This window comes from Vitis vinifera, chromosome 8 (assembly GCF_030704535.1).
Source record: "Vitis vinifera cultivar Pinot Noir 40024 chromosome 8, ASM3070453v1".
Lineage (NCBI taxonomy): Eukaryota > Viridiplantae > Streptophyta > Magnoliopsida > Vitales > Vitaceae > Vitis > Vitis vinifera.
The window spans coordinates 22,091,404-22,118,797 of NC_081812.1; the positions used below are offsets into that span (position 1 = coordinate 22,091,404).

The 27,394-nt window shown below is 36.2% G+C and overlaps 6 protein-coding genes across 7 annotated transcripts; 4 read left to right on the top strand and 2 right to left on the bottom strand.

Annotated features, from left to right (window-relative positions):
* Positions 1–1,367: 1,367 nt before the first annotated feature.
* On the top strand, positions 1,368–2,376 carry LOC100265914 (ethylene-responsive transcription factor ERN1). Its single transcript, XM_002281583.5, has one exon. It carries the CDS (start codon positions 1,445–1,447, stop codon positions 2,225–2,227), a length of 783 nt encoding a protein of 260 aa, XP_002281619.1. The 5' UTR covers positions 1,368–1,444; the 3' UTR covers positions 2,228–2,376.
* A 64-nt stretch (positions 2,377–2,440) lies between these two features.
* Positions 2,441–5,420, bottom strand: LOC100258974 (tubulin alpha-5 chain). Its single transcript, XM_002281631.4, has 5 exons — positions 5,164–5,420; positions 4,540–4,754; positions 4,269–4,468; positions 3,092–3,600; positions 2,441–2,986 (listed from the first exon to the last, which is right to left on the bottom strand). Exons 1-5 carry the CDS (start codon positions 5,274–5,276, stop codon positions 2,683–2,685), a joined length of 1,341 nt encoding a protein of 446 aa, XP_002281667.1. The 5' UTR covers positions 5,277–5,420; the 3' UTR covers positions 2,441–2,682.
* Positions 5,421–5,924: 504 nt separating this feature from the next.
* Positions 5,925–9,352, top strand: LOC100248729 (mitochondrial dicarboxylate/tricarboxylate transporter DTC). Of its 2 annotated transcripts, XM_002281564.5 has the most exons (6): positions 5,925–6,273; positions 6,383–6,466; positions 7,063–7,124; positions 7,742–8,103; positions 8,357–8,571; positions 8,945–9,352. In XM_002281564.5, the coding sequence occupies exons 1-6, from the start codon at positions 6,157–6,159 to the stop codon at positions 8,999–9,001; spliced, it is 897 nt and encodes a 298-aa protein (XP_002281600.1). In that variant the 5' UTR covers positions 5,925–6,156; the 3' UTR covers positions 9,002–9,352. The 2 variants fall into 2 exon arrangements, with proteins under 2 accessions (XP_002281600.1, XP_059595368.1); XM_059739385.1 differs by lacking the exon at positions 8,945–9,352 and having other exon boundaries at positions 8,357–8,917.
* A 306-nt stretch (positions 9,353–9,658) lies between these two features.
* Positions 9,659–13,335, top strand: LOC100260705 (superoxide dismutase [Cu-Zn] 2). Its single transcript, XM_002281535.5, has 7 exons — positions 9,659–9,981; positions 10,068–10,169; positions 10,767–10,862; positions 10,951–10,982; positions 11,290–11,365; positions 12,952–13,005; positions 13,185–13,335. Exons 1-7 carry the CDS (start codon positions 9,900–9,902, stop codon positions 13,211–13,213), a joined length of 471 nt encoding a protein of 156 aa, XP_002281571.1. The 5' UTR covers positions 9,659–9,899; the 3' UTR covers positions 13,214–13,335.
* A 688-nt stretch (positions 13,336–14,023) lies between these two features.
* On the bottom strand, positions 14,024–19,617 carry LOC100258939 (eukaryotic translation initiation factor NCBP). The gene is made up of 6 exons (XM_002281661.5): positions 19,282–19,617; positions 18,346–18,441; positions 18,117–18,221; positions 17,872–17,949; positions 14,447–14,566; positions 14,024–14,364 (listed from the first exon to the last, which is right to left on the bottom strand). Exons 1-6 carry the CDS (start codon positions 19,426–19,428, stop codon positions 14,233–14,235), a joined length of 678 nt encoding a protein of 225 aa, XP_002281697.1. The 5' UTR covers positions 19,429–19,617; the 3' UTR covers positions 14,024–14,232.
* A 1,066-nt stretch (positions 19,618–20,683) lies between these two features.
* LOC100253792 (5'-adenylylsulfate reductase-like 5) lies at positions 20,684–26,713 on the top strand. The gene is made up of 4 exons (XM_002276729.5): positions 20,684–21,073; positions 24,489–24,670; positions 25,536–25,660; positions 25,937–26,713. Exons 1-4 carry the CDS (start codon positions 20,912–20,914, stop codon positions 26,362–26,364), a joined length of 897 nt encoding a protein of 298 aa, XP_002276765.2. The 5' UTR covers positions 20,684–20,911; the 3' UTR covers positions 26,365–26,713.
* The last annotated feature ends 681 nt before the right edge of the window (positions 26,714–27,394 follow it).

Sequence of the window (27,394 nt, forward strand, 5' to 3'; positions counted from 1 at the left end):
AAAACATAAAAGATAAAACTCCTCTATTTAAGGTCAAGATCAAGAATCATGTTGAGATGGTCCCCCTGCTTACTCTAAAACAGGCATCTTCTTCCATTTCAGACAGCCCTTAATATTTTATACCCAAATTAAAAGAAATTCAAACAAAGTTGAGAGTGACATCCATAGTTCCTTTCCCACCATTTCTATGATGTTTGAATGGCTTTTGAAATCAAGAGATTTTTTTTTAATTTGTTTAAATAATTTTGTTAATTTTTTAAATCTAAAAATAATAAAAAATATGTATGTGTTTAGTTTGTATAATAAGATTGTTTTTGAAGTAAGAATGTGTTGATCATTAATAAATAAACAAATGAAAGCAAGAAGCTGGTGTATGGTGATGTAAGGAGGGGGTTAGAACAAGCGCGGCGTGCACGATAAGATATTCTTGTTTGTTTGCTGAGGTCTAAGACTGTCCCTACTATTTGGGTTTAAGCCTTTTGTTTTTGGGGTCATCTAGAGGATCCCTAGTGTGCCTCCAAGTGGCAAATCCTCATTCATTTTTTACTTTCCTCCCTCAATTTTGACCAAGTTTACACAAGGGTTTTAGAGTTGAGGACAAGAACTTCAAGATCCCCTCACCCCAATATGCCCTTGGAATGGGTTTCATTTTCAAGTCTTTGGTTGAGATTATGAGATAAGACTCTTTCCTAGGAGGATATGCCAATATAAGGAAAGCTATAAGGTAGTCAATTGACGTGTAATGAACTCAAAATATAAATGATTGTAGCGTGTAATTAAATCTAAATTGTTAAATAAAAATATTTAAAAAAAAGGTTTGAAGGGAAGGAATATGATTAAAATATAAAGAAATAAAATTATTATGAAAGTAAAAAACAAAAAACTTCTTTTTTAACTATTTAATGTAGAAATAAAAGTAATTACTTTCACATATATTTCTTCTTGTAAAAATTCGCATTCAAATCCAAATATTGTTTATTTTGGGTTTAAATGGATTCTCGTGGTTTTAAAACAGTCTTTAGGATTAAGAAGAATTTATACTTATACAACGCTAAATTTTTTTTCTTGTATTCGATATGAGATATCACACTTTAATTGTTTGAAAATAGAAGTTTGGAAAAAGGTTGATTGTAATAAAATTGGAGTGATGAGATTTGAGATTTTGGGGTGAAATATTAGGACTTGATCAAAGTTTGGGTTCATGGGTCTTTGGACCAAAATGGAGATTAAGGTATGATAAGAAGACAAACACAAAAGGACAAGTCAAAAGGACCCGTGAAATTTAGCCAAAAGAAATGCAATTGAGAACTCAGACCACCTATCAAACATATATAAATCGCCAAACAAGAAGATGGAGACGTACAAGGAGCTCTTAAACCACTTCATTAAGAGGTAGAGAAATTGCAAAAAAAAAAAAAAACCATCAATTCCCTTCACAAATTCAATGGAAATTCAATTCCAGCAGCCAAAGGGAGCCATTCCGGCCACCAAGGTGAGAAAATTCAAGGGAAGAAACAGAAGCAATAGCAATAACAAGTTTGTAGGGGTGAGACAAAGGCCATCTGGGAGATGGGTTGCTGAGATCAAAGACACTACACAGAAGATAAGGATGTGGCTTGGAACTTTTGAGACTGCTGAGGAAGCTGCTAGAGCCTATGATGAAGCTGCTTGCCTTCTTCGTGGATCCAACACTCGCACAAATTTCATTCCCAACGTCTCCTCCAATTCTCCTCTGGCTTCCAGGATCCGGACCCTCCTTGATAACAAAAAGGGAGCAAAGCAACCAAAACAAACCAGTGTTGATAGCAGTAACATTTCCACTACAATAGTCACTCCTTGTGCCAGTAGTTGCACCAGCAGTGGCAGTAATTCTCTTTCTAGTGAAAAAATTCAGGAGACCCAGTTGTTTGATGATGCATATAAGCCAGATTTGAGCAACTGCAGTGAGGAAGTGGAGTTGGGTTCTTCTGAATCCGGCCTGTCATGGGGTTTTGCAGCCGGGTTTGACCGGTTTTCATTTGCTCAACAAGTGTTGGACTTGCCAAAGAATGGTGGGTTGCAGGAGGCAGCTGAGGGGGAGTTTTCGGAATTCGAACGGATGAAAGTTGAGAGGCAAATATCTGCATCGCTCTATGCCATGAATGGGGTTCAAGAGTATATGGATACTGTCCATGATCCTTCTGATGCTCTGTGGGATCTTCCTCCTCTATGTTCTTTGTTCTGCTAAAGGTTTGATCATTGATGGTTACGCTAACCATGAGATTTCCCCTGATTTATTGCTTGTTTCTAGTCTTTGTTTTAGCTTTTCTCAGTGGAATATCCAGAGGAGTATATGATTTAGGATTTGATCAGAGATAAAAGAAGTTCTTGCTGTAATACCTGTCAATATGCAGTAGAACATCTGGAGAGAAATCCCAGTCATCTTGTTCTTACTGTTGTACTTGTCCTGTCACAACACCCCACCATGAGATAAGATTTCAAAGAACTTAATCTGATTTTAATAGACAACATAACAAAAAATGCTCATGGGATTTTCCAAAACCTCATTTCAGAGGTGGGAAATGATTAATTCATTCCCAAAGTTACAGCTGAACACCAGATGGATATATATACCATATCTTAAAGAGATAAAAAGGGGGAGATTAACAAAATGTTGTGATCGATTAAGTAGTAAAATGGGTCTCATTCCTCTGCCTCGATATCAATAGCTTCTGCCACAACTTCCTCATAGTCTTTCTCCAGAGTGGCAAGATCCTCCCGGGCTTCAGAGAATTCACCTTCCTCCATTCCTTCTCCCACATACCAGTGCACGAACGCTCGCTTCACATACATGAGATCAAACTTGTGGGTAATTCTCTCAAAAACCTCAGCAACAGCTGTGTTGTTGCTTATCATACATACTGCTCTCTTCACCTTAGCCAGTTCGGCCCCAGGAACCGCTGTTGGGGCCTGGTAATTGATACCGCACTTGAAACCAGTTGGGCACCTAAACATATACAGGCATTCGTTTGAATCATATGGATGGATATGGTGATGGTTTTTCAATGGTTGAAGAATCAAAACTAATGGTAACCCTTTTTTCCATACTCACCAGTCAACGAATTGAACCGTCCTCTTAGTCTTGATGTTAGCAACGGAAGCATTGACATCCTTTGGAACTACGTCTCCCCGATACATCAAACAGCAGGCCATGTACTTTCCATGCCTTGGGTCACACTTTGCCATCATGCTTGAGGGCTCAAACACAGCAGTTGTGATCTCAGGGACTGAGAGCTGCTCATGGTAAACCTTTGCAGCTGAGATCACCGGGGCGTAAGATGATAACATGAAATGTATTCGAGGATATGGGACAAGGTTAGTTTGGAATTCTGTAATGTCCACATTAATGGCTCCATCGAATCTCAAGGAAGTGGTGATTGAAGATATGATTTGGGATATTAAGCGGTTCAAGTTAGTGTAGGTTGGCCTTTCAAGGTCTAAGGATCGCCTGCAGATATCGTAAATGGCTTCATTGTCCAAAAGCACAGCCACATCTGTGTGTTCAAGGAGGGAATGAGTGGACAGCACACTGTTGTAAGGCTCCACAACTGCTGTAGAAACCTGCAAATTTAGGAACAAATCTGCTAAGGATTCCATAAAAGTGTAATATAAATATAACTCTTCTTCACTTGTAGACGTGTTTTAAGGCTATATGGATCCTTTGGCCTGAGAATAGAAGACATTATCTATTCTATTGAAAGTGAGTCGTTGTAAATAGTATTAGAATCGATCTCAATTCTAATATAAGAATTTGTTTGATCCTGTAAGAAGTGTTTGTTTGTTTGGCTCTATCCTATGAGACAAAACATCAACAAGGGAATTTGTTTAACCCTGTAATGGATGTCTATTTGTAATGGGTGTATATTCATTTGACTCTCTCTTGTGAGACACACAATATGAAAATTATGTTTGTATGAGGGGTGATTATAATATTTTACATTAAATAAGTTTATTTGACTTCACAGTAAACACGACAAGGACATTTTATCTATACAACAATATTTCACATTGGAGAGATGCGTCTTGAAGGTGTGAAGCCTCTCGGGCACATAATAGGAAAAAGTTCATAGTATTATATACATATATTATATGTAATCATAATTTTGTAAAGACCTTTTAGGCTCGGAGAAAGGAGTAGGTCTTTACACCAATGACATGTCTCATGCTTACGTTTGGCTAGCTCTGGTTCCTTTGCTTTCAGCGAAAGATTTACATGTTTGAGGAAGTACCTGAGGAGAAGGATAGATGGTAAACCCAAGTTTTGACTTCTTTCCATAATCTGCAGAGAGGCGTTCAAGAACCAAGGACCCAAATCCAGAACCAGTGCCACCACCCACAGCATTAAACACCAAAAACCCTTGCAAGCCAGAGCAAACGTCCGCTAATTTTCTGACTCGATCAAGGCACAAATCCACAATATCTTTCCCCACTGCGGGACAGAGCACCCAACAGATGAGTAGAATTGATGCTATGTACATTGTGATAAGAGTTTGCAGTCACCTGTATAATGTCCCCGGGCATAGTTATTAGCAGCATCTTCCTTGCCAGATATGAGCTGCTCAGGATGGAAGAGTTGTTTATAGACCCCTGTCCGAACTTCATCGATAACACTAGGTTCAAGATCAACAAAGACAGCTCTAGGCACATATTTACCGGCGTCGGTCTCGCTGAAGAAAGTATTAAAAGCATCATGGCCAGCACCATTAGAGGTGCCACTGCAAGAAAATACGGGAAACCCTTTAGGTCCAACAGGAAGAGCACAAAATCTAGTAAGTCCCAAATCAAAATTTTGTTTCTTCGAACAAAAAAATTGTGCAATTCCTTACAGCACACCAAATTCATCCCTATAGTAGATAAATGTAGACTAAATGAAACCTAGGTACTACAATCCATCAATAGAATGTCCATTCAAGAAAAACCCAAATAAAAAAAATGCAACAACTGATAAAAACAGGCAGAACAACTTAGGGGGTTGTCTGCATTTATGGTCTTGTATCAGGATTTGAGATCATTTCATAACGGATCCTCAATGTGACACCAACCCCACTCATTAAATTCAAGGAAGATTGATGTCACTAACCTAGAAAAAAAAACAAAGGAGAAAAAAGAAAAAACAGAAATGACCTGGGCATCATGCCATCAGATTGAATGCCATGTTCAAGGCAGAAAAGTTCCCAACATTCATTTCCCACTTGGATCCCAGCTTGCCCAATGTGTATGCTTATCACCTCTCTCATTCTTTCTCTTTTATCTTTTGTATTTGTGTTTACAATTTCAGATGTCTTCTCTTTCTCTAAAGGGAATGGTGCATGGATTTGAGAGAATGGAGAAGCGAAGTTCAAGGAGAATGACAAGGAATCAGTTTTTCTTCAGCGTTAAATTAAAGATTAGACCAAATTCATTCGGAGTCTGGATAGAACAAGGCCCGCCATCTGATTTGCGACTCTGCCCTGGTCCATTTAGTCCACCTATCACCATCGGGCCACTAGGCCATCTAACTAGGACTTGTTCAAAATTAATCGAAATTTCATGTTTAAAATGTGTTTTCAAGCAGCAGAGGTTGTGAGTTGGAGCCTTGGAGGCTAGTTGACAAACTTTATTGTATTGTCAGGATCAGGGGTCTGTCATATGGCTGACCAAATCCAAACTTCTCTAATGCCCATGGCGGCATGGCCCATGTCCCCATTTCCATACTTAAATGGACACCACCTTAAACCCCACAAATTTTGTACCTTTTTTGTAATTTGGTAATATGTCAACTACAATGTTGTCCAAAAATTTGGCTCAAACGAAACTAATTTTAGAATTATTTCCTCAATTAGGAGAAAAAATGAATGCAATAATTGCAAAGAAAATACTAGATAATCATGAAAGAGGAATAAAGGATTTAGGCATTTAGCCGAGAATTGAGGCTGCGTGAGACTGAGGCTGAATGTTGAGGAAGTTGACGGCCATGAAGATTCTGAATTTTTTTCATCGCCCCACATAGGGAGCAGTGTTAATTTCGTAAATATATAGCAATTGCTGTGGCATAAACCCTAAAACCCCAACTACTCCTAAAACCCTTTTGATTTCTAACGCATTACTCTCGTTTTCTCTACCTGGAAGTGCAAGGAAATGGGAGAAGAGAAGCCCAAATCAAAAGGAGTATGGCCATCTGTGAAACCCTTTGTGAATGGAGGAGCCTCAGGCATGTTGGCCACCTGTGTCATCCAACCCGTCGATATGATCAAGGTGGTCGCCTCTCCAATTTTCGCCTTGTTCATTGTATTGTGCTCTTGATTAATTCTGGAGGGTCTCACTTGGTTTTTTCTCAATGGGTTTTGTTTGATCGGATTCGCAGGTGAGAATACAGTTGGGTCAGGGATCGGCTGTGCAGGTTACTAAGACAATGCTTCAAAATGAGGGCATTAAAGCCTTCTACAAGGTTTGATACTTTGAGTTTGAGTAATGGATTTTGTTTTCGTTGTTGAATTGACAATGATATCAAGTGTGTGTGTGTGATTTTTTTATCTGGGTTGAAAGAACTAAGTTTGTTAGGCATTAATCAATTGGGTGATTTGAGTAGATGTTGTAGTTCGAGAGATCTTTGTCAAATCCAGTAGCTTGAATCAGATTTCTGAGGTTTTAGGTTGATTGCAGAGAAAGAGAGAGTAATTGCTGTGAAAATGTGGAGAACAATGGAAAAGAAAGAAATAAGAGCATTTAATTGGATTATTTTGCTGATTTGCTATCACCACTGCGGGAATACTCCCTAGTAGAACTTTTCTTTGAGTACCTTGATATTTCTAGTGTTCAATTTTCCTTTGTTGGGATAGGAAGAACATGTTCTTTGCAGTATGATTGGTTGGGTCGGTGTGTATTGATTGAATGTTGATGAAAATTTTCCGCTTTCTAATTGGAGAGTTTTATGGAACTGTTTGAATTTTAAAGCCATCCATCCATTTGTGACCAGATGTTTGTTTATTGATTTAGTCCTTTTTCTTCTGGCTAATTCCTCTGAATCACATAATTCTTGTTCAGGGACTGTCTGCTGGGTTGCTTAGGCAAGCAACATATACAACTACAAGACTTGGATCATTCAAGTGAGTCTGTTTGCACATTAAAACCAAAGTTTAACATTGCTTCAGAATTGAGGATATTGTCCTTGCTTGTTTTCATTTCTATAATAAAAATGCTTTTCAGCATAATATTTCTATTTTCATTTTTTTTTTCAGAAAATGTATTTCCTGCAAAATATATTTGTTAGCTAGGGGCATACATGTTTCCTCCAAAAATAATTGATCGCCATCCCTGGTGATCAATTACAACAAATGGTTTTGACTAGTGGCACTAGAAACCGGACGCTAAGAGTATCTTAGTTCTTTATTGGTGATAATAAACTCAATGCTTTTCAAATGTAGTGTTTGATGGGGAACTCTTCTCATTTATTACTTTGTAGAAGGTTATACAACATATTGATGACTGAATTTGAATTATTATGTTTCTATATTACTAATTTGAGAAAGTAGACGTTGCAAAATTGGGTTTAGATTTGTAAAGGCTATTGTCCCATGTGGAAGAAGAAAAATTAGTGGATTTTGAAGGAAGTTGGAGTCTGATTTCATTTATTTAGATGTGGCCTTTCAAATGCTTTGGTGCATTGGTTTTTTCTGGCTTTAAGGGTGACAGGAACCTTTTAATCATTTTCCTTTTTCCTCAGGGTCCTGACAAATAAAGCTGTTGCTGCTAATGATGGAAAACCATTACCTCTGTATCAGAAAGCCCTTTGTGGCCTAACTGCTGGAGCTGTTGGAGCGACTGTTGGTAGTCCTGCAGATTTATCACTCATTCGTATGCAAGCTGATGCCACTCTACCTGCTGCTCAACGCAGGAATTACAAAAATGCTTTCGATGCACTATATCGTATTGTTGCAGATGAAGGGGTTCTAGCACTTTGGAAAGGTGCAGGTCCTACTGTAGTGCGAGCAATGGCATTGAACATGGGAATGCTCGCATCTTATGATCAAAGTGTTGAGTTTTTAAAGGATTCCCTTGGTTTGGGTGAAGCTAGTATTCTAGTGGGTAAGATTACTCCCAGACTCAATGACCAACCTGATTTCCATCTCCCTTTTTCCTTGCTCTTTTGAAAAATAAAATTGTCTGGATGTGAAATGCTAGTAATTTTGGATATAAAAGAGAGAGAACCCGAAGGAAAGACGTGGATTACCACCAAATTGAAAGAAAACTTGGCATATTTACCTGCCTGTCTCATATGAACTACCCATGTTATTTACCCATGCAATGTTGGTTTGATGTTAACTTGTCTCTCTTGTAGGAGCCAGTGCTGTTTCAGGGTTCTTTGCTTCAGCATTCAGTTTACCATTTGATTATGTTAAAACTCAAATACAGAAGATGCAACCCGATGCCAGTGGGAAGTATCCGTACACCAGTTCTTGGGACTGTGCCATGAAAACATTGAAATCTGGAGGACCCTTAAAATTCTACACTGGATTCCCTGTCTATTGTGTTAGGATTGCTCCACATGTCATGGTATACTCCCCCTCTATTTCTTTGTGTCCCTTTTCTCTCCTTTTTGTTTGTATTTTATGTTTTCGAGGGGTTCAACATGTGATGTTTCTCTGGGAAACACAAGAATGTATGGATCAGTTTCTCATGAAGGGTGCATAACCTGATAATTCATAATGCACCGATTTGCCCATTGTTCTCTACATCTCACTATTAGAAATCATGCATCCCACTCTGAAATTACATTTCAATCTCTCAGTAGTTATGATTTTTTTTTTCATTAATCCCAAGAATTTGGAGTATCTGTGGTGTGAAATAACCTTTTACTTGTAATCTTACTCTGCATGCTTACTTCCATGGGAAGTTATAATAATTTTTGGGTGCATGGATTTTGCAGTTGACTTGGATCTTCTTGAACCAAGTCCAGAAGTTGGAGGAATCCGTGGGGTTGTAAGCAGTGGAAATCTTCATCAAAAACTTAGCTTGAACAACGGCGAATAAGAAAGTAGATTCATGACTTTGTGAAAGGCCAGTTTTGCAGAACTTGACGGCTTCAGAGGTTTCTATTAGGTTTTTTGCAGTGCTTTCTTTAATAATTGATCAAACTTGTGATGGAAATCATACACAGTGATTTTTCCTTTTTTTTTTTTTCTTTTTTTTTTGGGGGGGTTTTGAGGGGTGGGTTGGTGTGGAGATCTGATTTCTGTACCCGGATTAGTCTCTAAGTCTTGGAAAGCAGTTTGGTCAGTCTTCTGAAAAAACTCGGAGCATTTGCTGAAGCAAAACAATCGGTGTGCTTAGGTGATTCAAGTTTCTTTGACAGGAAACCTTGTTACAGGAAAATTTTTATAGTATTTTTGAAAATTTAAATAATTTTTTTGGTAAGTGATTTTTTTCAAAAAGTTTTAAAATTTTCTTTTACTTATTACTTAATTTTTGAATTTTTTTTTATTGAATAGAAAAAAATCATGACATTTGACTTTTTAGAGGATGTTAAAAATAAAATTTTAAAACAATTAAAACATAATCTCAAAATAATTCTCATTCTATTAATATTTAATAAAAATAAAAATAATAAAAAGATAAATAATTTTATACGTAATGCTATTAAGTAATATTCAGAGTTAAGTTGAATTAAGTTAAGTTAAGTTAAATTAAGTTTTATGCACCATCTTACTCTTGTTTATAGTTGTATTTTCTGTACTGGTTTTGATTTTATTATCCGCTTTTAATGGAAAAAATAAACAAATAAAAAAAAAGGAGAGAGAAAAAGACAAAAAGGGCCATCACCTAAAAACCGGTTTCACAAACCCGAAACAAGAACACAAAAGCAGATAAAAAGAAGGGATTGAATGGGGAGTGTGAAAGCGGTGGCTGTTATCGCCGGCAACGCCAACGTCAGAGGCTCTCTTCACTTTATCCAAGATCCCGCCGGTTTCTCTCTCTTTTCTTCTTCTTTCTATAGATTGTATTCTTTATATAGAAATAATTATGAATGGCTGATTCTACTATGCATTCAGGGAGTACCCATGTGAAAGGGAGGATCACTGGCCTCACACCTGGTCTTCATGGATTCCATATTCATGCCCTGGGTGATACGACCAATGGCTGCATGTCCACTGGTTTTCTCTCTCTACCCTCTACCCTCTACTCTCTATCTCTATATATAATTGTTGTTGGGCTTAGTTTTGAAGGAAACTTTCTATAAATCCTGGCAAAGGGAATGAATTGAATTTCGATTCTCTGTTTTTTTTTTCCTCATTTGGGATCAATAGAAACTGAAAAATCTGCACTGAAACTCAAGGGAACTGAAATTTTGTTACTGTTTAAAGCCTTTAGGCTGAATTTTTGGAGAAACTTCAAGCCGTTAAAGCAACATGTTCATCTTTAGCCTAATGAATGATGGCAAATTTGAAACTTGACATAGCTGCCATCTGGTGTTTTCCACCATAACTCAAGACTTAACAGCTGATTTTTCATTTTTATTTTTGCCCATTTTCAGTGGAAATGGAATTTGAATAGTAACATGTTATTTGGAATTTCAATGTTCTAGATTGAATCATTATGTTATCAAACAGCCCTCTGGTTGAGTTTTGATAATGTTAGACTCAAATTTTCTGTTATTTACTTTTGTTTCATTCATTTTCTCTACAACCAAACAGAATAGTAGCATTTTGCTCCTGTTTGATCTTCTAAGTGGGTTTTGTATCTTATTTTAGGACCCCATTTTAATCCACTGAAGAAAGATCATGGCGCTCCTACAGATAAAGAGCGCCATGCTGGTGATTTGGGAAACATCGTTGCCGGTCCAGATGGTGTGTAATGTATCTTTTATCTGTATGTAATTTGGGAATTGCGAAGAGATAATATCGCTTCTTTGACAGGCTTATTTCAATGTTGTAGGAGTTGCTGAGGTTTCAATTAAAGATATGCAGGTAATCAGATTCATAAACAGTGCCTTAAGATGCTCAATTGAAATAAAATCATTTCATTTTGGTCTTTCATAGATTTTGAAGCATAATTGCTTCCGTTTAAATGATCCCATTTCCCTGTACTCATAATAAGTTGCTCAACTCAAGTGATTTGAGAACAAAGTAGAATCTTTCGAAATTGTATATAAAATACAAATGAATGTTTTTTCCCATTTATAAGGTTTCTCTAGTTTTGTGATAATGTGAAAACTTTTTGATTGATTATAGACTTAAAAGTTTATTCCTTCAACTCTTTCCTTCAAATTTGTAGATTTCATTAAGTGGGCAGCATTCCATTCTGGGAAGGGCAGTTGTTGTGCATGCTGATCCTGATGATCTTGGAAGAGGTATGGTCTTTAGCATTTTGATCCAGAACCAATCTTGAGAGCTTTGAGACTTTTGTTTTGGAAGTTTACTAGAATCCAACCAGAAAGATGAATCTCAATGATGTGCTTTTTAGTAATGTGAGTTAAGCTATATATGCTATGTTTTGGTAGTTGATGAGTGAAAGTATGAGAAAATCAGTCTAGAACCAGCCAGGAAAATTATTTTTCATGTGGAAAGGAGTAACATTTACATAAAGCAAGATCCTCAAAGATAAGTGATTAATTGATTTTGAATAAGATTCTAGTAAACTTTCAAAGAATAAGATAGGACCGTGAATAAGATTCTCTGAGGTTTTCTGATGAAAAAAAAAGAAAAAAAAAAAGATTCTCTGAGGTTTGGAATTCTCTAAAATGCTGTGGTAAAATAAGAAAGTAGAAGCACTAGAAACCAATGGATAAACATGAAGTATTAGGTGGAGAGCCATTCAAAGCAAGGTCGGAGTTGAAAAAATGGACTCAAAATGAGGGATATTTTGCTTTATTCTATTCAAAAGGCCTTATTCCTTTTTGGGGTCAGACAAGTAAATTTGTCATTGTACTCTATCTAGTGTTTTTTTTTTTGTTGTTTTTCAAGTCACCAGTTAAACATACCATTCCTAACTCAGCTTAGATCCTTCTTTTTCCAGGCTTCCTTTCCTTCCATATGTAAACCACATCAGCCCTTTTAAGTTACTGGCCGGTCATTGTGTGTTAGACCCTTTTTTTGAGTTACTTTCTGCCCTTACTTACATTAATTCACAGCCAAATCATTCATCCTTCACTTCTATTCCACCAAGATGTGACTTAAAAACTCATGGAATACAACTTACAGTGAGGACATATTCTTCATTTGGCTTGAGGTAATCTTTGCAAATACATGATGAATTGCTCAGGCAATAGTAATTCTCCCTTACAGATGGTTTTGCACCTAATCCGCTATTATAGACAACCACATATTTACCTCAGATAATAAAATGGCGTAATGAGCCTTGTTATGTTCTACATGGAATCTCTATGCCCATTTGGACTATATGGTAAATTATCTATTAGGACATCTTGCTTTTCTTGCTGAGCACTTTTATTTTTCAAAGACACCCAATTTAAGCAGTTTTGAGTGGACAATTTGTTAATCGTCAACATTAGTAGAAAGCAAAGTAGGAAGATATACTTGGAAGCATTCCTATCAAAAAAAAAAAAAAAAGATATACTTGGAAGCAAATGGGACCAGAGAATATAACTGAAGAGGCCAGAATTTTAGGCTGGCAGATCTGTAGTCAGTGAAATCAACCTTATCAAAAAACTCCCACCTAGCAATTTTTTCCTTCTCCAAATTGAAATTTTTAGTTTCACTCCAAGTAATTGAGCCTTTCTTTTTGTGCTGGACCTCAAGAAAACATGGTGGTTTCATGCCTATATCAATCAATGTTTGCTTGTGTGGAGAATTATGGACCTCCCCTTTGTAATTGCTTTGTAGGAAAATTGAAGCATTGTTCTTTGAACTTCTATACATTTTGCAGACTATTGTATAATGTTCTTTTCGGGTTTAAGCTTAGTGACTGATGTAACAGGTGGACATGAACTCAGCAAAACAACTGGGAATGCTGGTGGCAGAGTTGGATGTGGTAATCATCTCTCCAATTATCTTATAGTATCAAGTATAGAATTCTCAGTAGAGTAGATTAAGACAGTTATTAGTGTGATGAAACTGTGCACTCGGCTGCCTCTTGTTGGACCAGGAACTTTAATTTTCCCCCAAATCTGCATATATGTAGGAGCCTGACATTGGTATAATCTTTTGCAGGTATAATTGGGCTTCAATCCTCGGCCTAGGGTCAATTTCTTTTATCCATCTGGAAATACTGGAAAATAATCAGTGTAATGGAAATACTGGAAAATAATGTCAGTGTAATGGTTTCTTTATGTCATTACCATGCAACGATATGTTTCTTCAATCGCCTTCTCATCTCAATGGCTGGCAGATGAATTGGAGGTGTGAGAGAGGAAAAAAAAAAAACAGTTTTGAGGGTAATTTTAAAATAAATTCAAAAGCACTATTAAAGTGCATAAATAAGTAATTTTTTTTTTAAACTTTCACTCAAATTGAAAAGATAAAAATGGTAAAAGTAAAGTTCCAAAAAGCTTCCTTTTTTTTCTTTTTCTTGATATATGATTGTATGATTTCCAAAAACAATGGTAAATGTACTTCTCAAACGAATTTTCAAGGGTAATTTCGAAATAAATGCAAAATCACTACTCAAACGCATGAAGAAGTAATTTGTTAATTTTTTTTTTCTTCGCTTTACACTCCAGAAAGGTAAAAATAAAGTTCTGAAAAACATCTTTTTTTTTTTTTTTTTAAGGTTGGTGTGCGATATCATAATTCCCAGAATAAAAAAAACCATCCATGTTAACATTGTCCAGCAAAAGGTAAACTTAGACAAAATTGATAAGTACGCTTTGTCCTATGATACTGCAGATGAATGATGTACATGTATCAAAGCCCGATGAGACAGCAGCTCATGCCTCATCCTGGTGTCTTGTGTTTGACCTTTTTATTATATTTTAACTTTAAGAATTTCCTAGCTGGCTTGTTAATACCCGCATTGCTTGGTCCCAGATCAGATAAAATATGCACAACGATGGTGAAAACCAGCAAATTCATTAACGAAACTGAGAGTTTTGACTTCAGTTGAAGCTAATACAGTCTTACATTAAAACTCAGAGCGACAACCACCAAACTAGTTGTAAGGTAATATAGGAGTAACTGATTTTGATCCTGCAGGGACCTCAATGGACAGCTATCTGAACTTCCATTCCCACATGATTGCTTAAGGAGGGAATCCACAGGATCATCCTCTCAACCATGTGTTCCTATAAGATGAGTTGTCACGGAGAGAAGCATCATGAGCCTTGTATTCCATAACATAGCCATGGGGAAGCTTCAAGTGCCGTTTGATTGCATCTCTTAGAGCCATTACAGCCTAATTGAAAGTAAATCAAGGTCACAATATTGTACACAAACACAGAAAATATCAGAATAGTAGTGAATTAGTGGTTACTGACCTGATGATCGGATGCATTGCGATTCCACACACTCAATATATCTTCATTGAAACGAATGCTTAGTACAGCACCACATATGTTATCACCATAATCAAGTTGGTCACCCACTAAGGCAAGAACCTGCATTATCGGAGACAGCTTCAATACTTCCAATATAAAGGAGAAGCAGTATTTACAACTAAATGGCAATATCTTGTAAGTGTTAAAATGTCTATAAATGATGCAAGGTTTGCCACTCTTTAATGCAAAAGAGAATGGAAAGCATGACAGTAGATTTTCTCACTGCTCAAAAATAACATAGCACCACAAGGTACATAGCACCAAACAGGCAAGCAAAAGGGAAGAGGGAAAACAAAAAACAATCCCCTTCTTATTTCAAGTTCAACCAATCTACAAAGTTTATCATTGACATAGAATGATCATCCATGTACACTCTAGTACAATCCTAAAGGATCCACAAAGAGGAAAAATTAATTATTTGATCCAACCCAGTTTGAGTCCCCTCAAAGCTATTGGAGGTTTACCTGGTCGTTAACTTCAGGGGCCCGTGGGATTAGTCGAGGTATATCCACGGTTATCAAAAAAAAAAAAAAAAAATCATTTGATCCAACTGTTCTACACCTTTAAAAGACCTTTTATTTCTTTCCTTTCATAATGTCCAAAACAGGCACAAAGGATTAATCCTTCAAAACTTTCTTCCTCTTCCCTATACAAGAACCATGACAACTCAAAAGATTGCCTCTAACAGTGGAGTGCATCAACCAAGTCACTCCAAACAAAGAAAAAACCAATTACCATAAGATTTTTGCTATGGAGCAATGGAGAAGCAATTGATCAATGGATTCTTCATCCCCTTTACATATGTAGCATCTGTTCAAAATTTTTGGCCATCTGACACATTTGACTCATTTTTGGCCAAAACTAATTTTCTCCAAAATCCAATAGCAAGAAGTCCCACTTTACATGATCATATGCTTTTTCAATGTCCAACTTGCGAATGACCCTACTACTAGTGCTCTTTAGCCTTGAATCTAAGGCCTCATTTACAATGATGACTACATCTTGGATGCCTTAGGTGAAAGCTTACTGGTAAGCCAGAACCACTTTACCCACCATCTTTTTGGGCAGATCAGTCAAAGCTTCAGTTAGTAGCTTATACAACTCCCCAACTAAGCTAATAGATCTGAAATCTTTCAAGTCCTCACTCTACCTTTCTTAGGAATCAAAACCCAAAAGTAACATTTAAACTTCTCTCAAAAGAGTTATTATCAAATAACTCCTTAAAGAAATTCATCACCTCAATTTTTATAGAATCCCATGCCATTTTTCATAACACAGCAACGAAACCATCTGACTGTAGAGCTTTATCCCCACAACAACTAGACAAGGCAACAAAAACTTCCTTGGAGAAAAGAACCCCCAACATCCTCACATCATCACTTCCAAGTGTTTCAGAGGTCATACCATTGATGTTGGGTTTCCAACCCCCTTCTTCCATAAAGGAGATATTGGAAGGCCCTGGACACCCCCCTCTTTAATATCCACTTTCTCCATCAACCAATCCCCATTAACTCTAACTTTGGACAAAAGGTTTCTCCTTCTCTATGCATTGGCCATTTTGTGGAAGAATTTTGTATTTTTATCCCTCTTTTAACCTGGTTTTCCATGATTTCTCCCCCCACATTATTTCTTCCAACAAGGCCCACTTGCTGAACTAAACTACCATCGATCTCCTAACCTCAGCCTCCTCAACAGTGAGAACTAATCTCTCTCCTTGAACCCCATAAAGTAATCTGGTTTGGGGGCCATGAGTTTTTTCGATGCAAGGTTCCCAAAGACCTCTCTTTATTCCACATTTGTAAATCCTGCTTGAGGGCCTTCAGCTTTGTTGCTAGAATGTGACTGTATGAAACACTCACATTCTAACTCATCCACCAGTTACTAGCTCATTGAAACCCTCCAATTTAATCAACATGTTTTTCAAATCCAAAGGGAGATTTACACCTCCACATCCCCCCACCATCTAGAAGTATGAGGTAATGATCTGAAATCGGATAATCCTGTCACCACATGTTTTCAATCAATATAAGAAACTGGATATACTTCAGTTCTATGTTAATGGGATGCATGTACATGGGTAAGATGCGGGTGTAGGCATAGGATTTGTTGAACCAATAAATGCATTCAAGTGTCCAAAAAACAGGTAAAGCTATTTATTAGAAAAAGGTACCATGAAATAGAGGACTGGCTTGTTAAACATTTCTTACATGTGGGTTTAACCATAAATGATGCTGATTTCTATAAAACATAGCAAACAATTGGTCTATTTAAAATGCAAGAGGTTATATGGGGCTATTTGCACATCCCTTAAGTTAAAAGATGGATTTTGAGGAATCTCTTTCCTAATTTCAATGAAAACCTAGACCTGATGCTAACAATCCTTCACAAACCCTTCCTCGATTTTTTCCACTAGGAGACCTAGATCCAATGTTGATAATCCTTCACAAACCCTTTGTCTAATTGTTCCACTTTAAATAACTCTCCAGTAGTTGAATGCTTCTAGTATCATGAACATGCCCTAAAAAACTTATCTCATGTCTGTACCTGTGCCATATCATAATGAAATGGGCACTTTGGTGTTCGTGATGACTTTATGTTTAACAGCTTCAATCAGATAGAGCTTAAGGGTTTGTGCCAAGTCCATATTTCACAGCTTCAATCATAATTTTACCATATTGCAGCTATTTAATGAGTAATATCAGCATATCTTATCCATATGAAAAGGACCAAGAATCGTCATAACCAGCACATCTAAAGTTCTCCATCAGTGAAACAGGTATAAGATGTTGCATAAAATCAGTTTTGAAATTTGATCACATCTCAATAGAATGAGGTAAGGGTTTTAAACAAGCTAGAACAGCTTTTAGCCCTCATTAACAAAAGAAAGATTAACGAGGAACAGAACCACTAATGCAGGAACAAACTAGGCTCTTTTTCTTATACATTAATAAAATATTCATCAGTCTGAGCTCTTTTTCTTATAAATTAATAAAATATTCATCAATCTGAAATTTATGTGTACATCTATGCTGGGGAAAGCCATTTCCACAAGTGTGGCCCTATACTAGGAGTCTAGGAAACCTCCATCAACTTAGTGATGAGAGTTTCCTCCATCTTCTCAATTTTGAATTCTTACACCAGTTTTAAACAGCACAACCTACATAAGCTTTCAGAAATGTAGGTGGAACTCCCTCACAAGTCACAACCATGGAATATGAAAGGAAAGACCCGCAGAATATAAAGAATGAGAGACAATTGGTAACATGCTCAAATCATAAATGGCTCAAAATATTGAAAAAGAATATCAAAATTGCATGACTACTGTAGACTATCAACAGGACATGATATTTAGAATTTTTCCTCACCAGATCTTCCCAGAAGCGACCTGACACGACTTTTTTGAATCTAATTATCCACTTACCACCATTGCAATTAGCAGAATCCTGACACATAAGAAATTTCATTCAGGTTAACCACAATCTAGGGTTGAATTTCATACATTTTAGCTTCTGAAGATAATTATGTAATAAAAAGGAAGTGAAAAATAAGGAATAAAAAATATCATTAATTAGACAAGAAAGAAAATGCACAGAAAGATTCAAATGTTTACCTCCCATAGGGGGCGAATTCCCTCTTTGAAAAGATGCAAATCAGTTGGGCTAGGCAAAGCAGATGGACGGGCCAAATGGCAATAGCAAATCCAAAAACCTTCAACCTAGGTACATATAATTTTCAAAATCTAGATCAACACAATGGGCCAACAAAAGTAAATTCACATTGACATAACTAGATTTTCATTCATCACACTCTAGGCATGCCGTACTAGAAGAAAATCTTACTGTACTGAAATCCACAATTTTCTTTATATTGTCCTCGTATGATGTTTGGGTTCGAACTCCAGGTGTTCGACGAGTGTACCAAAATACAAACTTGTGCTGTTCAAAGGAACATTGACAAAATAAGTGATACTAAATCAGACTTGTCATAAATCGCATAAAAGACAAGACTAAGCATGTTATTGAAGATAATATAACACACCATCATGCAAAGATATGAACACAAATGGTCTAAACCACAATAATGCCTTCAGCATTCATTTGCAATCAAGCCCAGTAAAACTAAAATTTGGCAAATATGTGACCAACCAGGAGGTGGTGACACCATCATCCATATAGTAACCTGCAAGGAGCTGGTGAATTGCTTTCCATATCAACTTATCCAACCAGGAGGAAGACAACCAAAACAAGCGTCAAAAAAATATTTGCCATCAGGTTTAATCATACTAAACAAGATTCTTCTTACCATGTATGTGGAGAGACTTGAATAGGAATCACCCCGGTTCATAATTTAACTAAAAACTTCATATTTATTGGAATTCTCTAGGATTTTACTCTAAATGAACAGCATCAATTTTCCTAGAGATTTCTTCTGTCAGCAGAAAATGGAATTTTCCAAATCACAATTAAATCCATTTCCATACACCTCATTGCCTCGTCATAAATTAATTCCCCCAAAAATCACTAAACACGAATTTAAGCACCACAATAAATCCATTAATATCACTAACCTTCAATTTCCATATAACATTCTACTCAATAAGATCCTCGCCATCACAGACAACAAAAAGATAAAATAAAATATTCACCGACTTATCAGCAGAAATTGAAAAATACACCAAAAAGAACGAAGCAAACAGCCAAATAATCATAAACACGTAAGCGTTTGACTGCGAAAATGCGCGCATGAGGAGTGATAGAAAAAGAGAGAGACCAGACCTTCAGAGGATGAAGACCAGCTTTGAGATCACGAGCCTGGCGTTCCCGATCTTCGGCTTCTTTGTCACTATTGAATGAGGTCGCTTCAGTCACGGATTGGGGGTTCAAGCCCTTGCTCTCTGCTTCCTTCTTCTCTGTAATCTCCATGCCCAACACTAACCCTAGCTTCACTCCAATCTCTCTGAGAAGACGAGAGAAGAAAAAGAGCTTCTGTTTTCGACTTTTACCACTCCTAACCGCGTCGCTGAAGTCGGCCTGGGCTCACCTGTGCTGACCCAATTTTTGTTTGCGGACTTGGGCTTCCTACATCTTCCCAGGTTATGACGTGTACGGCCTATTGTCATTTTCAATTGGTCATTGTTCATGACTAGTGATGATGGTTGGGCTGAGGCCCACCATATTTTTATTAAAAGGAAAAATTATTTTAATATTTTATACAAATTTTCATTAAAGTATATTTTTGTACAGGTTTGACCAAGAATAAGACTCTTTCAAATTTTCTAAACGTAGTTAAATAATATTAAAAGTTTAAAATTTAGATAATTGACGGAAAATCGTAAACATTCTCCTCAACAATAATAGTTTTGGTTCATGGTATAATTTAAAAACGGCTTTTTCGTTTTTAAAAATAATTTTTTTTCAATATAAATTTGTTTTTAAAAATTTATACCAATATTTGACCACTGTTCTCTGAAACAATTTTTTAAAATAAAATAAAATAAATAATAAATTTTAAACAATAGGGTCGGTTTTATAATATTTTTTGAAATTTATTTTTAAAAATTATTTTTTATTCCTTAATTTAAAAGCAAATTTAAAAAATATGACCAAAGAGGCATGAATTTTCATTTTATTTTTAAAATTTGATGAAAACAACATTCATTTAATTTGTAAATTTTTTTTCTATTTTATTTTATTTTTAAAAATTGTTAGTAGATAACAATGGCCAAACGGTATAAATTTTTAAAAATAATTTCCTATTTTATTAAAAAAAATAATTTTTAAATCATATAATCAAATATGATCTAAGTTGGAGTTGTTTTACCCAAACTTTAAAAATAAAAGAAAAATATGTGTCATTTAATCATGTAAAAATAATTTTTAAACATGATGAAATAGATCCTAATTTTTCTTATTTTTCCTTAATAACCCGATACCATATTAAATAGATTTTTCTAAAATTTCTATAAAACCCTTCAATTCAAATTAACTATAATTACTAATTATGAACAAATCCCCACTGTCTTCTAAATTAAAGCAGTGACTATTAAAATTTTGAAAATAAAAGAGAGGACCAAATTAATTATTATTCCGTTAAAAATAGTAAGAATATTCTAGTGTAAAAATAGTGAACACGTATAAATATAAAAAAGAAAAAGGGGAAAAAAAAAAAAAGAGGGACCACGTTCGTAACTTTTGGTAGGGAGGCCCAATCACCGAACAGAGGGAACGCGAGATAAAGAGAGAACCAGAATTCGAATTTTTATTTATTTTTTGATAATATAATACAATAAATTTAAAAATACAAAAGAAAAGAAAGAAAAATATTGGAGATGGCCGAGTTATTCCCGTGTCTGTTGTAATCCTCTGTGTTCTTCTCTATTCTCTCTCTGTGCAACCTCCTCCTCCAATGGCGACTTCTGTGGCTTGGCTTCTCTTCCTCTACATCGGCGCGGTTTCTTCTTTGCCTGGCACCTTGTCCTCCTCCGTCTGCCCTCTTCAATCAGATTTCTTGGTGGCCTTCCTCCAGTCTCAATGTCCGCTCTCGCTTTCATCTCACGCGCTTCTCGATGTACGATCTCGCTCATGTGTTTTTTAAGATTGAATCTTCAAATTAGTCTCTTGTTTTCTTTTTTTTTTGTATGATGATTTTGTCTAATTGTTGTCGGTCATGGGCCGGAGATGTGCGGTGGTGTTTTTGTGTTCGATCGGTTTAGCCTTATTGTTTTGCGCATGTGTTTTGTTAGGGTTTGTCTGGTTGCCGAGAAAAGGGAGGACTAAATAAAAAAGGAAGAAAGAAAGAAAGAAAAAAAAAGAGGATTTTGAATGCCTTCCTATTTTGCATTATTTAGGTCGTGTGGAAAACGCGGAGTATTTGGCTTAATTGAGGCCAAACGATGTAAATAAATGGTTAGAGACTTTTTCTTTCAAGTTTCCTTTGTTTTCCTGGCAACCAAACGGAGGATTAGGTTATTTGTTATTGAAACTAGGGTTTGATTTGTGCGGTGCAGTTAGTGGTCTGAAAATGGGGAATAAGAATCATATTGTTGTTTGACTTTTATTTGCTTGGGTATCGATTTTAATTGTCTTTTCAAGAACAGTCAAAATAACGACTTTGAATATTGCTTGGTCTAGAAGGTCTGAATCCGAGTGCTGTGGTGTTATTAGAAGAAAATGATGATCTTAGCTAGATGAGCGTTAGATTTAATTTCCCGATGAGCATTCAGTAGGGTATTTACTATTTAGCATGAAAAGGAGCCGCTAAGATGCATTTTAGGGAAATGACTATGGTTTAGTCTCAGATGTAAGCATGTATGAGTTTATTAGGATGCCAGCTGCATGGAAACAAGGTCATTGATATACATTCTTCCTATGATTATTTATTTCAGCTGGAATTCATGATTAAGCAAAGACATGCAGTACTTTGGGCCTGCAAGTTGTCTGGATGTAGTATGAGTTGCAAAAGATATTAAACTCAGGATGTAGTTGTGTACATCAATAATTATTGTGGAATGTATGACTTTAAGAGATAGCTTGCTAGCTGCCGAGAACAATTTTATCCTAAACCTAGGGATTGAAGGTGACTCAAAAATGGTTATAGATTATTATAATAAAAGGAGTAACGTTCGTCATTCTATTATGTTATTAATGAAGGATATTTGGAAGTTTACTCAGGATCTAAATATTTACTATTGCTTTCATATTTATAGAGAAGCAAATTAAACAACAAATTGTTTAGCTGAGAAAAGGTATTTGTAATATGGAATCTATCATTTAGAGTTCAAGTTTTGGTTTTGAAGATTATTGTGGCTCATTTATTAATTTGGGCTGATTGAGAGCCACAATGGAATTAAATGATTGAAAACACATTTATATACAAACTTGGTATGCTCATATAGGAACAAATTTGAAACCAAAGAGAAACTTTTTAACTTCTGATCCAGAAGGGTGTTATATGGTGTCACTTTGTATAAACCAAAAGGAACCACTAACTTAACTCTAATTGTGCCTTGAATTTTAGGATGCGTTTGATATGCAGGAGTGGGAAAGAGAAGGAGAATGAGAATGGAGGTGAATCACAATATCAATATAATGTGGGAGAGAAGAAACCAATCCTAACATTGATTGGGGTTTTGGTTTCCATGAGAATGAATTTTCTATTGCTATTTCATTTCTAATAAGTCATTCAACCATGATAACGATGGGAAATGGAATGGAGTTTCCCATGGTCATCCCCTATTCCAATATTTCAAACATCCTCTTTTCCAAGGGCATTGCCTTTTTACCTATCAAAAAAATGAAATAAAATTCTAAACATGCTCTTTATTGCTTTTGATTCCTCTTTTGTTACACACTTGAAATTAACAAAATATCATCATGGCTTTTTGCTACACATTTCATGCCAATCCACCATTTTCATATGCCTTTTCTCACTTTCCATTTTATTGGAAAAATTGCAAATAAGATTTTACCTTTTTAAACTACATGCACAGAACAAACCAAATTGACATTTAATCAATGAAGTGCCTCAAAGAGTCTAATGTCCCATAAATATACTTTCATTGTGTACATCATACCTGTTAAATAGAAAATAAAAATAAAAATCTTTCTTTTGGTGGAAAGAGTTCATACTTTTAAGGAGCAAATGCAGAGCAGTTTGCAAGCATGCCTGCTTCATATATATGTTTGCTATCGTGGTTCTTGGGGTTCTGAAGCCAGAGATGCTACAAAGACATTCTTTAGGCGGTTCCTGGTGAGGAGTTAGGAGTACGAACTTCTTGATTGGATTTTGGGTTTATTATAAACTGGTAATGTTGATGAATCCAGAGCTCTCAAGAAACTGTTTGTGGACATTAGAATGGAGGAAGTTTGTGGTGGAAAAAATGGTATCATGCGCATATGGTTGTGAGAGTAGGGATGGCATACCAATGATGTGTGTGGAAGCTACAGATTTGCTATCTTTTGAGGGCTATTGTGAACAACTTTAGCAGGTTTGCAGGGAGTGTTGGTCGAAAAGTGACTGCTGTTCTTTGGGTGAGATTTGAAAGGATTTGATACAGGGATATGCATTTAACTTAGTAGTTTCCTCATCTTTATAGAATTGTAGCAGATAATGAGGCTTAATGACTGCCTTTTGAAGTTTAATATTTTGACTTTTTTAAGTTTAATATCAGAATGATCAGTGTGACCTTACTCTTCATTCTTATATTATACGTGTCTCTTTGTTCATTTGGTCTTTCCGTGGGGTGTTTGGACATTGCATTGAATTATTCCGTCATGTTCTAGCTATGTTGGATTTCAAATGAATTGATTTCTTTCCTTCAAGGTTTTCTTATGGCATTTAATTAAGCATTTTTGCCTTAACATAACAGTAGTTTAAAGCAAGGGCATCTTAAGATTTCAACAGAAACCTCATTTCTGTAATACTGAATATTTTTTTAGTCTAATGGCTTGCTTATTCCAGTGTTATGTGGAACATAGGACTCATTCCAAATCCTTTTCAATCTTCACAATCATTTTGGTTAACAGCAATGCATTTTTATACATCAATTGCAATACCTTCTAGTCCTAGAGACTTCCTATAATCTCTAGATATATAGTAAGTTTCAAAATCTCTGAACTTTGCACGGTTATTTTATTGAGCCTAATAAATCCAAATCTCCTTTGTGGTTCGCATTTAGTAGTCTCTGAAAGGAACTGTTGCACTCCTTCTGTGATATCATTGGTACTCCTTTCAAACTCTTTAACCCAATGTCTTGATGCATATAACATAAACAAAGTATCTGGTTCATCCTAACTAGTTTGTATACATCTTAGTCATCATGCCTTAAAGATATCCTAGTCTTCTACTTTCTTCTCTTCCTTGAAATACATTTTTCCTTTTTAGTCTCCTCCTACCAATTTTAATTTATAAAATGCCAGACTGGTATGCAATTTGTTTCAGCTGAAGATTTCTTAATATTGTTATTTGTTTTCATTGTCTGCAGGTGGATGGGAACTTCCTTGACAGAGCTTTGACTTCCAAACAAGGAAATGGTTTTACTTCAGTACTTTTCCATGCTTCCTGGTGCCCATTTTCGTGCAAAATGCGCCCTAAATTTGAAGTCCTCAGTTCCATGTTTCCTCAAATTGAACATTTGGCTATCAAGGAATCTTCAGCTAGTCCAAGGTGTGAAGCTGCTAACTGGACCTGCATCAGTGTTATGTTTTTATTTTCAGAGTAGATAAGAAGCCCAATAAATCAAACAAAGGATAGATACAAAGTATGTGGAAAATGAGAAATTCCCTACACAAAGCTATGAACATCAATAGAAAAAGCTAAAAACCCAGCTTAGAAAATATAACAAAACATTAATCCAAGAGCTCTGAATGTTAACTTCAATCTAGACAAAGTTTCCAAGTTGAGAGACTTTTGTTACTATGTTATCTAGTATTTCCTTGTGTTTTTCTTTCACATGAGCTGAGTTGAAACTAATGGAGTCCACAAGAATGTATATGGGACAAACACTTTATTGATTAGGGAGAATCAAATTTAGCTGATTTGACCTTTTATATGATTTCCACGGGATAATCTAGCCCTAGAAAATGCAGTATATTGATCATTGCTAGTTAGTGTTTCAGATTCAATTTATTTGTGGCCTCGGGGACAGTAATCCTGACCCAATGTGGTTGAAAGCAGAACTTCAGGAAGGAGTTGTTTGCAATGATTTCCATATGTTGATGTGTCCTTGTCTTATTTTGGATTATATCTGACTGATGAAAAAATTGAAATTGACTGTCTAGAATGCAACTTCTATTGCTTGTGGCATATTTCTCAAACAACTACTTGGCCGCATCTAACTTCTGCCTGAGAGGGAGTGGCATTTGCTTTTTCTAATAACTCCCTCAACAATGTTATTGCTTTGCTATTATTTAAACAGAGAATGATAAATTAAAAAATAAAGTCTGCTAGCTTTTCACATTTTGAAGCTGCCCTCAATCTCAATAATTGTTTTTCATGTCTGCTCACCTGCTTCGTATGTGTCATATTGCAGCATGTTCTCAAGATATGGAATCCATAGCTTACCCTCGATATTAATAGTGAACCAGACATCAAGGATGCGATATCATGGTCCAAAAGATCTTCCCTCCCTAGTCAAATTCTATAGGAAAACCACAGGTAAGTACTTCTTTTAATCTAATAAATGTAAATATTTGTGGGGATTTGGTGTCCAAACACTCTTAATCTTCTGCTTCTCCATTGGAAGTGTTGATCTTATGGACTTGGCCTGTTATAAGGAACTCTCAGTGCAAGTCACTGGTCAAAGAGGAGGCACATGCAGAGTCTAAGCAACTTTGACCAATGCCCTAATTTCCTTGTAACTGAGCTGAGACCATGAGATTGTAAGTTTTCTTTATATAATTAGTTCCTTTCACCGAACTGTTAGTTATGCAGGGCTTGAACCAGTTCAATATTTTGCTGAGGATCAAACCATCAGTTTTGAGAAATCTGAAGGGCAGTCCATTTTGCAACCATGGAATGGCTCATATGTGAAGGAGATATTTACAAGGGAACCCTACTTAGCATTCTCTATTTTGTTCTTCTGTTTAAGGGTAGTTTTGGCTTTATTTCCAGGGTTGTTGTCTCAACTAAAAGCTTTCTGGGTGTTGTATGTTCCCCATCTGAACTTGGAAATATTTGGAGAGACAAGCCAAATGTTGGGGCGTGTCCTTAACATGATTGATGTGCAGAGGGTTTGGGCCAAGTTAAAACTATGCAAAATCAGGAACTTCCGTGAAGGTGCAAAGAGTGCTCGTGTTTGGGCATCTTCCTTGGCTTCTGTTTCTTTGGGTGAAACCTCATCATCTGGATCATCATCGTGAGGTGGAATTTGAGATTCTATGAGAGTCAATCTCAGGGTAGGAAGAGCTTTAATGTAGAGTTTTTACATACTGCCGTGATGAAGAGGGACAGGTACTCTCTCCCCCTTCCTCCCTCCCTCCTCCCCGCCCTCTCTCTCTCTCTCTGATTTTACTTCTCTTAAATTTCATTACTAGTGATGGTAACTGAAGTCAGTGTCCCTTAATTTCCTTTTTGAGTTGGGTTCTTTTTGGGGAAGCAAACAAGCATGTAAATCTGAGAACAGCTGTGTTTTGTGTATAATATGTCATTTGGAGGAACATCTCTACTTTTACACATCAGTGGAATGTAAGCATATAGATCTTCTCCCTCTCTCCCTCTCTTTCTCTCTCTCTCTCTCTCTCACACACACACACACACACACACGTACATAATTTTCATCTCTACAGTGGAATGTAAGTGTATGGTTCTTCTCTCCCCCTTCCATCTGTTCGAACTCTTTACTGTAAAAGTTTCATTAGGACTCAAATAGAATTGATGTGTGATGGGTATATTGATGTAGATTCCTGCAGGTAGAAATGGGTCATCTTCTCTTTTCAGACTATCATCAAATTCAGGCTTCAGCAGTGTGAAATAGGCTGCAACTCAGGCTAAAGGTCGGCCTAAAGCACCATCGTCAGTAGTTGATTTTATAAAAAATTACTTTTTTATTATATAATACATTGTCAAAAACATTATTAATTTTTTAAATTTATATTCAAATACTAAGTAATTTTTAAAAATAATTATAATGAAAAACGTTAAATCTAATGAAACAAATATTAATAAAAGCGTTAATGGATAAGAATGTTTTAACCAGCACGACTCTTCTTCATCTACCTCCAGTCTGCTGCTTCCCAAGCCGGTTTGCGTTGTAATGTCCACTCTCAAGTCTTAGCCTATGTCAAATGCAAACACGCTTTCCAAACACGCCTTAGCCTGATTAACATCCAGGGTCACTATCATTTAAGGTAGCAATCAGCTTAGGTTGCCCGCGTTTTCAATAATTTCACC